The 16,637-nt window shown below is 38.2% G+C and overlaps 1 protein-coding gene across 1 annotated transcript in view; it reads left to right on the forward strand.

Moving 5' to 3' along the window:
- LOC126424963 (uncharacterized) overlaps positions 1 to 16,637 on the forward strand; it is a 50,867-nt gene that overhangs the window by 14,304 nt on the left and 19,926 nt on the right. The window contains exons 2-4 of the mRNA XM_050087836.1: positions 4,216 to 4,326; positions 9,005 to 9,377; positions 13,585 to 13,628. Of these exons, the coding sequence (XP_049943793.1) occupies positions 9,095 to 9,377; positions 13,585 to 13,628 (327 nt within the window). The 5' untranslated portion in view covers positions 4,216 to 4,326; positions 9,005 to 9,094. The remainder of the gene's footprint in view (positions 1 to 4,215; positions 4,327 to 9,004; positions 9,378 to 13,584; positions 13,629 to 16,637) is intronic.

Below are 16,637 nucleotides of genomic sequence, written 5' to 3' on the forward strand. Positions count from 1 at the left end.
ATGCGTGATGCTAGTTCCCTCCAGTGACCTACCAAGGCCTCATTGCTTCTGGACCACATTGGGTTGCTGCTGTTACCCATGCCAAAGGTGGACATACTGGCTATTAGAGAGGTGGTCGTAATGTTCTGACCGATTGGTGTATGTATTTGTATTACCTCTTTTTTTCTGTGATAAATTTGTTTGCATATGAATAAGCCTTGTTCAACCCTTGTTGCCTGTAGATATCTCCTCTATATAGTGTCTTTGGCTTAGGTATAGAGTAATCGGTTGAAACTGACATGTGGAATTGGGTTCAAGAATTTGTATACAGATTTTCAAAAAGGGAGCTGTGAATTGTCTCTACCCCACACAATATATTTTAAAGAAAATATTTGGATAAAAATCCTTTTTGATGAACATTTGGCTTTGCACATAAGGGAATTTTGGAGAAGTTCAGGTTCATTGTTTAGATTATGTGTGTGTTTAAACTGAACAGAAGTATGTCTTGTATAATTATTTAATGAATTCACATAAATAAGCATTGACTGCCTAAAATAGAACTGTGTATTTGAGGTTAATCACAGCAAATGCGCATTTTTTGTATCTGAAGCACCGTTAATTGATAGTCTCTGTGTAAAAACAACATTACTGATCAGAAAGCTTTGACACTATCTCCTTTGTAAAGTTGTGCACTGTTCTGAAATGCTGAATATATCATCGACTGCTACTGTGAAATTAGAGATAATATAACACTTAATGTTAGTGTTGGACCAGTTACATTAACAGTGTGTCAAGTGACAGTGCCCCTGGGCAAAAAGGAAGGCAAAAACTTTTTTTTTTAGAATGAGATTTTCACTCTGCAGCGGAGTGTGGGCTGATATGAAACTTCCTGGCAGATTAAAACTGTGTGCCCGACCGAGACTCGAACTCGGTTGGGCACACAGTTTTAATCTGCCAGGAAGTTTCACTTTTTTTTTTGTCAGTGGATGACTATATTACGTTACAAAATGTAGAAAAGACGAATTTTGTTGTGGCGTAACCGTAGTGATCTGATTTCATTAATGTTAAAGACCTGAAAAAATCTTGCTAATGCATAATTAATGTAAATGTAGTAAAAAGACACAGTAGCTCAAATTGAAATGCCATTCAAGGTTATTTTGAAATGAATAGAATATAATGAAATAGAAAATACCAACTGTGTTCTTCGTTGCAGGAGGAGGCATCCAGTTAAGGTATCATTATTGGTGCCATTAACTTAAACCTTTAAGTAAGCATACAGTGACTTTTTTGCTGGAATAAAATACAGAATACAGTGCTTTATTTCATTCCTCCCATTCACCATAACATCTTACAGATGTTTGCTAAATAATGAGAGAGATGGATAGTGACTGTGATAGGGAGCTGCAACACAGATTTTAGGTGACCCAATGGCTTTGTAATTTAGAATCATAATAGACAAAATTCATCACCATGGAAAACATTACAAATTATTGTTGTTTTATTTATTTGAAGATGGAGCAGAACCATGTGTTTTTTTGTTCTTACAGTGAATAATGCATGTGCTAAGTACACCATGTATGTGCTGTGGTACTTTATTTATATCTAATTAACAAAGGTAATATTGTACTCATTGTACTTTACTCCTTGATTTCTGCATTTTTATTTATTTATTTATTTATTTATTTACTTTTTAATGGCAAATGACCCTATTTAGCTGTGAAGCCCTCAACAGCACTACAAAAATTTCTATTTCTAACTTAAGCACTTTGCATATAGTAATGAGAAATATTCATACAGCACTAGAAGAGACCACGTTCAAAGATCACATTCAAACTCAACCAATGTTAAATGCAGCTGTAATATAAAATGTTAATATTTTCAAATTTTCGTTGAACTGCAACTAGTTAAGCCAGAACTCCCACTTGTTGACAGTTTGTGATTTTTTTCCCCCTGTGTGAACATTTCACATACATACTGACATGCTCTCTGAGCTCATAAGTCTGACTTTGCGTCACTCAGTAACATTGCTGTATGAGTTGACAGGAAGTATATCTAATGGAAGATCCCATGTTTGTGGTATCCCCCCCCCCCCCTTTATTATCAAATTAACAAAATTGTGTTGTTTATGCTGAAGACTAGCGTAGATATTTGTAATCTTGCATTAAAAATTACTTTTAAACATTGCTTTTCTGACATTTTATTTTAAGCAAAAACTTTGAAACAACCAATTTTGAGAACATTAATTATCTACGTGTTGTGTTGAGCAACGGCAGATATACAGAGCAATAACGCACTGTCATTTTTTGGTCAGGGTGGCATGGCAGCAAGTCCTGCCCTCTTGGCTCCAAAGCATAGTACAGCGCAGGTCCCTAGTAAATCTCCCTTTATTCTTACCTCCGTGGGTGGTGAACTCTAGTGTGGGATGTTTCTGTTCCTCCACTGTTTGTGAGAGATTTTAGTGAAGTGTTGGACTTCATGCTTTATATTACTCTGTGTTGTGGGAGCTTTTGTCGTCTTTCACTTCATTTACTCTTATGGGTAAAATGAAATTTCCAGTACCAGGTTTTCGATCTGTGTGGGGGTTCCTGGTATTGCTTTGTTTCTTTGAGCTATATAGGGCAAGCTAAATGTATGTTACCAGTGGTGCATATTCTTGCGTTTTTTTTTTTTTTTTTTTTGGTTGAGTTGATTGTTGACGATTTTGTGTACATCATTTTTGAGTGAACATTTGTTTGGAATGATGTCATGATTGTCGTTACAGGTATTTAGTTTGTTCCTGCTTAAAATCGCCTAATTTCTGCAGTTGCCCCATTAGTTTAATTTTATTTCTCGAGTCAAATATTTCACATATTACTGATGTTTGTTCATGGGTGTAATGAGTGAGGTTTGGTCACCATATTGCATATACTTGAATTAGCGATGTCCACCATCTTGATGACGGAATGGGTCAAAGGCGATGGGTGGTATCCAAACTTTTAGTGATCTCTTTTGAAGTTAACATTTTCAGTTTGTGAATGTAATTTATTTGGAGGGGAAGTTCATTTACATTTATGTTACTCTATTTTTTAAGGTCCTCCTACACAGAAATGTTATACAGCGTGTCCAAGAGGAATGGTCAGTATTCTGGGATATGACAGGAATGATCATTTGAAGCAAAAAAAGTCCAGTAGACATAGGCTCTAGACGTTTTTGCTTTGAATGAGCATTCCTGTCATATACTTGAATACTGATGATTCCCCCTAGGACACCCTGTATTTATAGAAAGCGTATGTATGACTTCTGAATTGTAATGTAGGAGTTTGTTTTAATTAAAAGTTTTCAGCAAATTGTAACTATCAAGTTTTGAAGTTATTCAATGTCTTATTTTATTATTTGACTGCTTTCTGTCAGGGTAACAGACATTATTTTTGTTGCTGCATATGTTAATGCAGACTAGATATTTAACTATAAACCATTTTTTTAAAGATTTCATAAATTTGTACCAGTCTGTTACATGAAAGTTTCACACTTGCATGCATTTGTGGAAGTACTGGCAGGTTAGATCCTAGTGAAAAGAGTGTCAAGATACACAAGTGACTTTAAACAGTGCCAGCTTAGGACCTTAACAGTACAGTCACTTCCTTGACCTTTCCTCCACCTAGTTAAATGGAGCTTCTTCCATAAGTAGTTATTTCCTCCTCCCCCCCCCCCCCCCCTCCATGTGTTAGTTACATGTAACATCTTGTTGTGAAGGAATAGGATATAAATACATACATACAAACAAACAAACCCAATTAAAGGTTTGTAAATATTGCAAATATTTGACTTCTTCTGAAAGAATGAGAACAATTAAAAATAAGCAGTAGCTTCAGTGAAAGTGCACTGATGGTTAGCTGTATTTTATGTTGCTTGTTGTTGTTGATGAGGGGTCATAATTTCCTTCACTTCATAAGTTTGTTTCACTTGTACCAATGTAATCTGTGCTGTTGGGTTACAACCTAAGCGCAATGTCAGAAATCATGATCTGCTTGGAAGAAAACAACCAGATTTTTACTATAACCATAATTATAATATTGAGTGATTCGTGATGACTGCTGTATGTTATCACCTTATTGGTTATGACCAATGATAAGATTGCCAACAGCAAGATTCAGTGAAAATTTTCTGGCATTGTAAGTGCATTGTAGCCGTACCTTATAACACACACACATTTCAGTTGCATCATTTTCTGTAATTGTTCATTTTCATTTTCTTCAGAAAACGAGGAAGAGACCGCCACCGCCGCCGCCGCCACCACCACCACCACCACCACCACCACCACCACCACCACCACCCCCACCACCACCACAAAGGCAGGAGGCTACAAAGGTACTGTTGATCTACCTACTATCAATGGAACTCATTTTAAAATATCTTCTCTTGTTGCTGACAACCCCTCAGTTTTTGAGTGAAAAAATTGAAGTAGTGTCAGTAGCGAAAATCCTCAAATGCAATATGAATTTTCTGTTAACAAAAAATGAAGAATTAAAGGAAAAAATAAGTTGTTTAGCATTCAGATGCCAAAGAGAGGATGTTACATCTCTTAGCACAATAGTTGATGAGCTTAGGAAAAAACATATTAATGGTTTGGTCTACTTGAAAGTACTTGCAGAATGCACAAGGAGTTGTTGCAGTGGCAAACTAGGAAAGGTAATTCTCTGAATGAGTCTAGAACGTACAAACTAGAGCTACATTCATTTGCTCTCACTTTAGATTTTTTCTCACCAATAGCGTACAGGTATGTTGAACGCTACTTTAATGTGTGCCTGCCACATCCTAGAACATTAACAAAATGGTACCAATGGGGCACATGGATTTACCTCCGAGGCTTTTAACGTAAAAAGAGCAAAAGCTTTCCATTAGCAATCAAGTAATGTCATTCTTTGCAGCCTATTGGTTAATGAGATTGCACAGGGAACACACAGAGTCCAGTGCTACTGAATATTTGGTTGGTGTTTATATGGGGGTTGCCTATTGCCGTGTATAAATTACCTGTAACAAAAGAGGCATTTGTAGTCATACTAATGCTAGTTGCTATTAATGGCTCTCTGAGACTTCCAGCAGGATACTTTGATTTGTGGGACAACAGGGGAGCAGAAAGATAGCCTAGTCGAACAGTGCATCAGTCTTGCCAGTGCCGTGGCATTCAGGTAGTTTTGCTATCTTGTGATGGTTGTGTCAAACACTTGCTAAGGACTGCACTTTCTGTTGAAGGTATCAGATATGAAGTGACACATCTGCTACAGCTCCCATTCATGTTGAAGCTTGTTACACTGCTTTAGGCATAAACAAACATTTCTTGGATGAGCAGGGTGATGATATTTCATGGTATCTCTTTGAATTACTTCATAAGGTACAGGTGAATGAAAGTCTTCATATAAGCAACAGAACTATAAGCAGCCACATTAATTTTCTCAGTAATAAAATGAAAGTGAGGTTAGCAGCCCACCTGCTCAGCAGCCCCATAGCAGATGCCATGCAAGATTTCTCTGGCATGAAAGTACATGGCTTTGACAATGCATCTGCAACAGTCAAATTTAGTTACATATTCAACCATCTTTTTGATTTGCAGAATTCCAGGTGCCTTATTCAGAATCAGAGGAAGCAGCTTTTGACAGTTAACTTTACAATTGTTGATGTGGTTTTGTTTGATGTGCAGAAGTGGACCTACAGGGTGAACTTAATCAATTAGTTTCAAAACACTAAAAAAAATGAACGACTGCTGAGAATGACATCCAATTTGAATGGAATATTTTTGAAGAGTGGGGAAACATTATAGAAACAAAATTTAATGAAGATTTTGCTTCTAGATGGTGCTGTAAGGGACTGAATATGCAAAATGAAAGATGCGGGGTACACAGTTGTTCCTCACTTTGTGTCCAAGATGAGCAGTATGACTGTCTCGATGAAGTATTGTGCACTGCTGGTAAAGCTTTTTTACAAGAATGGTGACTGTGTACCAGCAGCTGTGCAGAAGTTCTGGACACATTGTTGTGGAGCATGCTGTTCTCGACTTCAACTAGGGGCAGACAACCAAGTACAGCATATTGAACATCTGTTGCACTAGTCTCATGAAATGCAAAACTGATTTCATTGTTGCTTTTTTATATGGAATTTGGCCTCAGGACACTTAAAGACAGATTTTTGACATCTGATTTGTATGACCTTGCTGTGGTGGTTGGGCTTACCTAACTAACAGTGCCAAAAATGTTGAATGCCAAAATTTGTGCAGTGTGCAGTCATGCACATTGCACAGTATGGGCGATTTAATGTGCAGCTCATACCGTAGGTGTTATATTGAGATTCATCTGTCATTTGTAGCTGAACCCATTTGCATTATGACACTTACAGTGCCATCAAGTGGGAAAAGTTTTTTTGAAGGTATTCGCCCCCTCCCCCCACAAGACAATATTCCATTCAAATTTGATGTCATTCTGAGCAGTGGTTCTTTTTTTTACAGTGTTTGGAAACTGGAACTTTAATTATAACCACCTTGTCCATCAAAGTACTTAGGTCTCCAGTACCTCATGGCACAAGAGTTATGGATAGGAAGACAGGATTTGTCAGTTTTCTTATGTTTATTTCTAATGTCTTGCATCTCTATGCAAGGCTGGTTGAGCCTCAGTCTTCCGCACCCATAATAAAATTCCTTCCCACTTAAAAGTGCTCCCAGAACCATTTAGAAATGTTTTTCAGTGCCATTTGTCTCATCAGTTTGTCTGCCTACAAGTGAGTATTAGTGCACGATGAGATTCGTTAGTATAAGAAAGGCAATTGTGTAGCATTGGGAGTAATCTCTATTCTGACTTAAGATGGTCAGAGCATTGAAGAAGACATCAGTCTCACCTCAGATCATTCAGTTAGTAGATGCGGAAAGCCATTTGGTGCCTCATGATAATGACTTTATTGAAGGTGATGTGCCTCTAAGTGGCAAGCCATATTGTTGTTTATGTTGCACGATTTGTCATTTGCCAATTAGAAAGTACATAGCATTGTGAATCGTGTTTCAGTTTTGTGAGGGGATATCAATAATACTGTTTATTTTCTCATACCCAGGAAGAGCAGAGGTGAGTTAGTTTAACCATCAAATAAACATAAACATTAGGCTATGCCACATGTCATTCTGTTACCACAACCTCTGTTTGACATTAACATTCATTGGTTTCACTAGCTTGAAGCCAAATTATCACCTTTCTGCCTAATCTAGAACTCGGGCTGTGCTACAGAACAGTCTTGTCAGCACGACCAAGATTTCAGTCGAGTCAAGTACCATGCTCAAGCTGCAGCCTGCTTGTTTATTAATATTTCATCCAGGATTTTCCAGTTTTTATGTGTATGACTTTGCTGTGTACAGTACAGCTGTATGTTGAAATATAAATTGAGGCACTAGAGTTAATATTGAAAGTAATGATCGTCAGCCACAAATAGCATGAGAGAGATCATTGTATTATGATTTGTGTTGCTTCTAACTGCTGGTAATACTACCGTATTTACTCGAATCTAAGCCACACATGAAATTTGAGACTCGAAATTCAAGGGGGAGAAAAGTTTTAGGCCGCACCTCCAAATCGAAACAAAGTTGGTCCATTGCAATGTGACATACAATTTAGGTCAAATGAAAGACGATACAGCTACAATAGTTTGGTTCGAGTCGTAAGCTTAGCAGTTAAGCTTTACCAGGTAGCCATTGCTATGTGTCAGGCGCTCTGTCCGTATTTATACAGATACCCTTCCTTTTTCACGTGCTTCGTCTGGTTTGAATCGATTGCTTATTTTGCTTTGATCTGGTAAGTGCTGTTTTCTTTGTTATAGGTGTTTACGTCAGTCACTCTAAGCTGAAAATGCATTACTATACTTTCATGCATTGTTTGTCGCATTCTGATAGTGCGTGTTTACGGCCTGTCGCTGCTCACGGCATAGCTTGCTTTTGTGTGTGCTACCGCCACTTACAATTAAAAAAAAAAGAAAGGAATCATCTCATTAGCGAAATAATGGCAAGAGACTGCTATTTGTTGTTACTTACACTGCTGCTTTCTTTGATAATGATCAACAAGAACCAAATAATAGACTGCGTATGATAGGACATGTTCTGAACGAGAGTTTGGCGAAAATTTTCTTCCGTTTGAAAATATTTGCGGCCGCTTCTTTAGTACATCAAATGCTGCACAGAAATTAGTCATCTTAGATTTAAAAATCTAGTCAGTTGCTGTGCTTCATTTCTGACTGTATCACTATTAGGCATAAGAGTAATACGAATATAAACATGACCGATACGTATATTCTTCCGCGTTTGCTGTTGTCTCACTCTAGTTTCGTAGTTTTAGGCAGACAGGATTTAAATGAGATAGAAGCAAACACGAAAGAATACATGGCAGAATGTTTATATTTGTATTATTCTTATGATGAAGAGAATACTGCATGTGATTCACACTTCATCAGGTTTGTATTAGCAACCATCTCTTCTTACAGGTAGGAAAAAATTCAGAACGTAGAGTTGGCCATATTGACAAAAATCCCAAACAGTCTTGCCAGTCGGATTTTCGTAGTACATTGAAATTCTGCTACATTCAAAGATGAACAATACGGAATTTGTATTTACTTCGTTGGATAATGTATGAAAATGCAGTAGTCGAAACTCTGGGTGGAGAAAAAAAAGCTTGTCTTCCACCTTTTTTTTTTTTTTTTAATTTATTTACTGACACAGAGGTTTTGGCGCCAGTATTCATCTTTGTGCCTACAAAGGATGCCTGTGCAGCGCTACATATATTCGACGGCAGAAGTTAGTTGTGGCGGCACCTACCAACATTTTTCAGAACTTCCGCTTGCTTTGCACTCGATTCTAAGCCGCAGGCAGTTTTTTGGATTACAAAAACCGGAAAAAAAAGTGCGACTTAGATTCGAGTAAATACGGTAGTTTCTCCTTTTAGAGTATCCAGTATTTTATCCATTGTAACAAATGAATATTGAGAAACATTTACCACAGAGATTTATTTGCTTGTAATTGCAGGTAGAAGAACCTGAGGTGCCTGCAGCTGTCATTGCGCCTGGGGGGAAATGCTTTGTTTGCGGCAAAGCAGCTGGACCAACAGGATCACCTATGGCAGCTCTTACAACCACCACAAAAATCCAGCTTCATCAAAAGCTGGGTAGAGTTATAGGAGCAGAATTGGATCTTGTTGTTGATGAAGATGGAGTACTTTGCCATGGCTGTTGTCGTCTACTGAACTACATGGACCGAATTGAAGTGGAGCATAGATTGCTCACAAAATCAATTTTGGACTGTATGCGACGGACACTTGGTCTTGGTTACATCCAAGGTGATAATCATATGCCTGAAGCTGTTCTCGCCAGCATAGAAAATTGCAGCAAAAACTCCAGAAGTGAGTCATGTTATTTGATTTTTAGTGTATATGAACATTTTGTTTGATATTTCTTGAGGACAAAAACTCTTGAGACTAATTTTGTGAGATTTTAAGCATAACAGAAAAGGGGAGGAGGTGAGAGAATTGTGTGATCATTCTAGTTGGTTGAATAGTAATTTATGGCACCTGTGCTGAGGATCATGTCAGTTGTAGTGAAATGAAGCTTGCATTTTATGGTGTTGGAGGGAAACTGCTAATGCTCCATCATGTTTTATATTTTATTCGCCTATGGTAATATTTTTGACAGTTGACAAAGACTGGCTGTAGTTTCCCATTTTCCATATATTTTTATTGTTTAGTTATTATGGTAGAAAGCTCTGAAGCATATTACTGATGACAATGAATATTTAATATAGACATTTATTTATTCATCTCTGAATTAGCTGACAAATTAAGTTGTACAAATATTTTGTTTAAGCCATTATTCTCGTCTGTATTTCACAGAATTAGGCTTACATGGCAGTTCTTTCTGTCTACACTGAGGTGATAAAAGTCATGGGATAGCTCCTAATATAGTATCGGACCTCCTTTTGCCTGGAATAGTGCAGCAACTCAATGTGGCTTGGACTCAACAGGTCCTAGTCACCTACAGAAATACTGAGCTATGCTGCCACTGTTGTTGTTGTTGTTGTTGTTGTGGTCTTCAGTCCTGAGATTGGTTTGATGCAGCTCTCCATGCTACTCTATCCTGTGCAAGCTTTTTCATCTCCCAGTACCTACTGCAACCTACATCCTTCTGAATCTGCTTAGTGTATTCATCTCTTGGTCTCCCTCTACGATTTTTACCCTCCACGCTGCCCTCCAATACTAAATTGGTGATCCCTTGATGCCTCAGAACATGTCCTACCAACCGATCCCTTCTTCTGGTCAAGTTGTGCCACAAACTTCTCTTCTCCCCAATCCTATTCAATACTTCCTCATTAGTTATATGATCTACCCATCTAATCTTCAGCATTCTTCTGAAGTAGCTTCGAAAGCTTCTATTCTCTTCTTGTCCAAACTATTTATCGTCCATGTTTCACTGCCATACATGGCTACACTCCATACGAATACTTTCAGAAATGACTTCCTGACACTTAAATCAATACTGGATGTTAACAAATTTCTCTTCTTCAGAAACACTTTCCTCGCCATTGCCAGCCTACATTTTATATCCTCTCTACTTCGACCATCATCAGTTATTTTGCTCCCCAAATAGCAAAACTCCTTTACTACTTAAAGTGCCTCATTTCCTAATCTAATTCCCTCAGCATCACCCGACTTAATTAGACTACATTCCATTATCCTTGTTTTGCTTTTGTTGATGTTCATCTTATATCCTCCTTTCAAGACACTGTCCATTCCATTCAACTGCTCTTCCAAGTCCTTTGCTGTCTCTGACAGAATTACAATGTCATCGGCGAACCTCAAAGTTTTTATTTCTCCTCCATGAATTTTAATACCTACTCCGAATTTTTCTTTTGTTTCCTTTACTGCTTGCTCAATATACAGATTGAACAACATCGGGGAGAGGCTACAACCCTGTCTTACTCCCTTCCCAACCACTGCTTCCCTTTCATGTCCCTCGACTCTTATAACTGCCATCTGGTTTCTGTACAAATTGTAAATATCCTTTCGCTCCCTGTATTTTACCCCTGCCACCTTTAGAATTTTAAAGAGAGTATTCCAGTCAACATTGTCAAAAGCTTTCTCTAAGTCTACAAATGCTAGAAACGTAGGTTTGCCTTTCCTTAATCTTTCTTCTAAGATAAGTCGTAAGGTCAGTATTGCCTCACGTGTTCCAGTGTTTCTACGGAATCCAAACTGATCTTCCCCGAGGTTGGCTTCTACTAGTTTTTCCATTCGTCTGTAAAGAATTCGTGTTAGTATTTTGCAGCTGTGACTTATTAAGCTGATAGTTCGGTAATTTTCACATCTGTCAACACCTGCTTTCTTTGGGATTGGAATTATTATATTCTTCTTGAAGTCTGATGGTATTTCGCCTGTTTCATACATCTTGCTCACCAGATGGTAGAGTTTTGTCAGGACTGGCTCTCCCACGGCCGTCAGTAGTTCCAATGGAATATTGTCTACTCCGGGGGCCTTGTTTCGACTCAGGTCTTTCAGTGCTCTGTCAAACTCTTCACGCAGTGTCATATCTCCCATTTCATCTACATCCTCTTCCATTTCCATAATATTGTCCTCAAGTACATCGCCCTTGTATAGACCCTCTATATACTCCTTCCACCTTTCTGCTTTCCCTTCTTTGCTTAGAACTGGGTTTCCATCTGAGCTCTTGATATTCATACAAGTCGTTCTCTTATCTCTAAAGGTCTCTTTAATTTTCCTATAGGCGGTATCTATCTTACCCCTAGTGAGATAGGCCTCTACATCCTTACATTTGTCCTCTAGCCATCCCTGCTTAGCCATTTTGCACTTCCTGTCGATCTCATTTTTGAGACGTTTGTATTCCTTTTTGCCTGTTTCACTTACTGCATTTTTATATTTTCTCCTTTCATCAAGTAAATTCAATATTTCTTCTGTTACCCAAGGATTTCTACTAGCCCTCGTCTTTTTACCTACTTTATCCTCTGCTACCTTCACTACTTCATCCCTCAAAGCTACCCATTCTTCTTCTACTGTATTTATTTCCCCCATCCCTGTCAATTGCTCCCTTATGCTCTCCCTGAATCTCTGTACAACCTCTGGTTCCTTTATTTTATCCAGGTCCCATCTCCTTAAATTCCCACCTTTTTGCAGTTTCTTCAGTTTTAATCTACAGGTCATAACCAATAGATTGTGGTCAGAGTCCACATCCGCCCCTGGAAATGTCTTACAATTTAAAACCTGGTTCCTAAATCTCTGTCTCACCATTATATAATCTATCTGATACCTTTTAGTATCTCCAGGGTTCTTCCATGTATACAACCTTCTTTCATGATTCTTAAACCAAGTGTTAGTTATGATTATGTTGTGCTCTGTGCAAAATTCGACCAGGCGGCTTCCTCTTTCATTTCTGTCCCCCAATCCATATTCACCTACTATGTTTCCTTCTCTCCCATTTCCTACACTCGAATTCCAGTCACCCATGACTATTAAATTTTCGTCTCCCTTCACAATCTGAATAATTTCTTTTATTTCATCATTCTTGCCACTGTAGCCATCCATAATTGCAAAAGTGTTACCAGCACAGGATGTTGTGCATGAATTGACCTTTTCTTTATGTCCCTTAGATGTTCAATGGAATTTGTCAGTCGATCTGGGTGACCAAATCATTTGCTCGAATTGGTCAAAATGTTCTTCAAACCAACCACAAACAATTGTGGCCTGATAACATGTTTGGGAGCATGAAGTCGATGAATGGCTGCAGATGGTCTCCAGGTAGCCCAACATAACCATCTCCAGTAAATTATTGATTCAGTTGGACCTGAACCCAGTCCACTCCATGTAAACGCAGCCCATACTGTTACGGGGCCACCACCAGCGTGCTCCGTGCCTTGTTGACAACTAGGGTACATGGCTTCGTGGGCCCTGTGCCACCCTTGAACCCCACCATCAGTTCTTACCAGCTGAATTTGGAACTCATCTGACCAGGCCATGGTCTTCCAGTCATCTAGGGTCCAACTAATGTAGCCACGAGCCCAAGACGGGCACTGCAGATGATGTACTGTTAGCAAAGGCACTTCTGTCAGTCTTCTGTTATAGCCCATTAACACCAGATTTTGCCACAATGTCCTAACAGATAAGTTTGTCATACACCCCTCATTGGTTTCTGTGGTTGTTTCATGCGGTGTTGTATGTATGTTAGCACTGACAACTCTATGCAACTGCCACTGCTCTGTCATCAAGTGAAGGCTGTCGGTCACTGTGTTGTCTGTATTGAGAGATAATGCCTGAAATTTGGTATTCTTGGCACACTCTGACAGTGTATTTCAGAATATTGTGTTCCCTGGTGAGCTCCAAAATGTAATGTCCCATGCATTTAGCTCCAACTGCCATTTCACATTCAAAGTCTGTTAATTCCTGTTGTGCAGTGCATATTGCCATCCCATGACTTTTGTCATCTCAGTGTATGTTAACTTAGAAAGCTAGAATAGTAAGTATCTAAGCATAAATTTCTTTGAATTGTATTTTTGTTGTGAAATACCCGGAAAGTTTCTTGAAATTTTTTTCTTTGTGCATGCAGTTCCTGCGGAGAAGCACGATATTTGCCTAGGCCTGCCTGAAAAGGTAAGAACACCAGTAAACATAAGATATTTGTATTGAAAGCTATTAAAATTAGATTTTATGTCAAAAGGAAATCCACCTGAGAAAACTATAAAATGGAACCAGAATTGCTGGCCAGGAATGGGCTCCAGGAGGCAAAATATCAGGTCTGCTGATAGCCACAGAAGTACTGATTTTAAATCTTTAGTCTCTTGTCGCACTTAGATACTTATTAAAAAGTGCAGAGGTATTTGTTTGTAAACAATATGACTGTAAAAGAGCTTATGGGCATAAGTTGAAATTTTTAATATTGTATTTTACAAAATCCTAAAATGAGCCATTGAGTAAAAGTTTCAGTTAAAGTATGAATGGTTTGCCTCCCCACTAAGAATTGCAATTAAGTATTTTCTTGAGACTAGTTGGAAGGTCTTTCTTCAGATTAGATTACTGCAGTAGTAAAGGCGTGAGCCTCATATTAATAAACAATGGTTTGAAAGCCTGAGTTAAATTGTATGTGCTTTCCTTCAGTTACATCAAGTAATGATTACTTTAAAAGAAGAAAGGGATGAGGTTGAAGCCAATTTTGATCTTGGTCTTTGTTTCTGACAAATTATCAGCAGGCTTTAAACTCTTCAGTATGATGAAGTGTAATGTAATTACATTGATTTATTCAGCAACCCAACATTTCATAATTTGCGGCAACCAAAACTTTGAATTCCACAAGTTCTGGTTAAAACTTTATTTTTGGAAAGTGAAGAGAGAAAAATTTAAAAGATTGAAACTAAATGAACATGCCAAAAAGGAACAAGTACTTCATCAGCATTTGTTCATCCTTCTCCAGGGTGTATACGGTCCCGGACAACCAGGAGATCTGGGAGAAACCCGGGAATTTTTTAGAATTCCAGGAATTTTTCATTGTTTTAGTTTTCAGTTAAATGTTTGTAACTTTGACTGGTAAGAACCAGTACTCTAACAAAGGACATTACTGTATCTCGCTATTGCAACAATATATTGTGAATGAGAGGAAAAAAAGAGAAACAGAAATAAAAAACTTAAGTTGCAAAGGAATTGTGCCATATACAACAACAAAACTCAGTGCTCATACAAGTGTCTGCCAACAGCTAAATGTGTCAAAGGCTTTAGAAAGACTTTGCAATACTTCATAAAAACAAATTGCCTCCGATGGGCGTGATGTCACAACTGTTTACATTAGGTTCATTCGAGCAGTTGCGAGCGAGCTCATGCGCATGCTTAGTTGAGTCGCATATGAGTAGTACCTTCTCCTGCTTTTGGCTACAGAAGTATGGCAGTTAGCTGTATAGACAATAGTAGCAAGCAACCAGCTGTTAACCAGGAAAATTTTACTGGTGCGCTTAAGCTGCCATATTTATGCATGTGCAACAGGCCCGTGGACGAGGTGCAAACCAGGGTATCTGCCCTGGGTGGCAACTTCAGGGAGGGGGGGGGGGGGTTGCCAAATTCATATTCCTGAGGAAAAAACCCTTATTTCACGAAGTGCCTAGCATCCAGTGCATGTTGGTCTATCAATTATTTATGTGATTTTGAAACGTATCCCTATTGGTATTTGAACATTTTTGAACACATTTTAAGTTGATTTCTGAATGAATCACAAGTTGATTTTTGAATGCATGCATAGTGTATATGGTGTCTCTGCCAGGGGAATCCCCGTCGCCTCTAGAAATTAACTTTCCTGCAGACAAAAGGGGATGGGGCTATACAAATCCGAATGGGTGAATGCCAATTGCTGTTCTGATTGACTGGGTTTGCGAACGATCAACGTTGTTGTAATTACTAGCGAAATCCATAGATTCGGACTACCAGAGTGGAAATAAACGACTAACAAGAATAACAAGTAAAAAAGATTGCATATTATCTTCTCGGTGTATCCCAGAAAATGAAATTTTGACAGAAAATTTTTGACCAGACCTCTAGACTAGTAAGGGCCATTTGTACAGCTGCTATAGTTCTATTCTGGAAGTATCATGGAAAACACGTTTTATGAACACGTAATAATTCCTAACTGGAGAATAAACGTGGGATAACTAAACTGGTGATTGTGGCAGGGTTAGTGAAATTAACTGGAGAATAAGTTTTGATACTGGCAAGAATAGTTATAGAATTAGTGACGACAGATTGTTAGAATGAGGAAAGAGAAGAAACGGAGACATCGCACAAAATATGGAAGAATGGGACGATTCCACATTTATACAAAAATTTCGTACTACTACTTTTCGATCTCGTGGATCAGAAGCTGGGGCTTATGAATGAAATTTCCAACATAAAACTTTTTGCTTGTAGTAGACCTGACAGACTTTTGATATTGGTACTTCATGAATTATATTCTGTTATAAAAATGACCATTTGTGCCAAAACAGTCTTGCTTTTTGGTGTGCGGTACAATTGCTGCAATATTAAGTAGACCTGTTTCATTTTATTTAGCAAACAGTGACAAAATAAATGTTATCAGATTGAGAAATTGCGTCAGTCTTAGGTACTATTTGTATTAACAGCTTTTTCGATATTAGACGACATTTTGTTTTTTCATTTAGCAAAACATTTGACGAAATTTGATGAGGTAATAGATTCTTTTCCAAAAAGGAAAGCATGGTATGTAAACCTGTAGCTGGATTAGAGAGGGAAAAGTACTAAGACGTAAAGGATTGAAGAAATGTGTACTGTCTTTATTGGTTTTATGTATCCTATATTTAATTTTATGTCACACAAAACAGCAAATTATTAGCTAGTAGGCAAAAAAGAGTGCAGATTTCCTGAAGGGTTCTTGTTCTTCCGGTTGCAAATAATTCCATCCAGTATTAATTTTTAAGAGGCACAGGATGTCAAACCGGCCGACTGGGACCAGGAGAGGCACCACAGGACATTTTAATTTTCTTTCCTGAATATAGTTTAATGGCATCCATTGCAAAATATTACATGTTTGAATTCCACGGAGTGAAATACCGTGACGTGTGATAGCAGAATTCTGTGTGAAGAGGTGTGGCACTGCACTTTGGC

This window comes from Schistocerca serialis, chromosome 10 (genome assembly GCF_023864345.2).
Source record: "Schistocerca serialis cubense isolate TAMUIC-IGC-003099 chromosome 10, iqSchSeri2.2, whole genome shotgun sequence".
NCBI lineage: Eukaryota > Metazoa > Arthropoda > Insecta > Orthoptera > Acrididae > Schistocerca > Schistocerca serialis.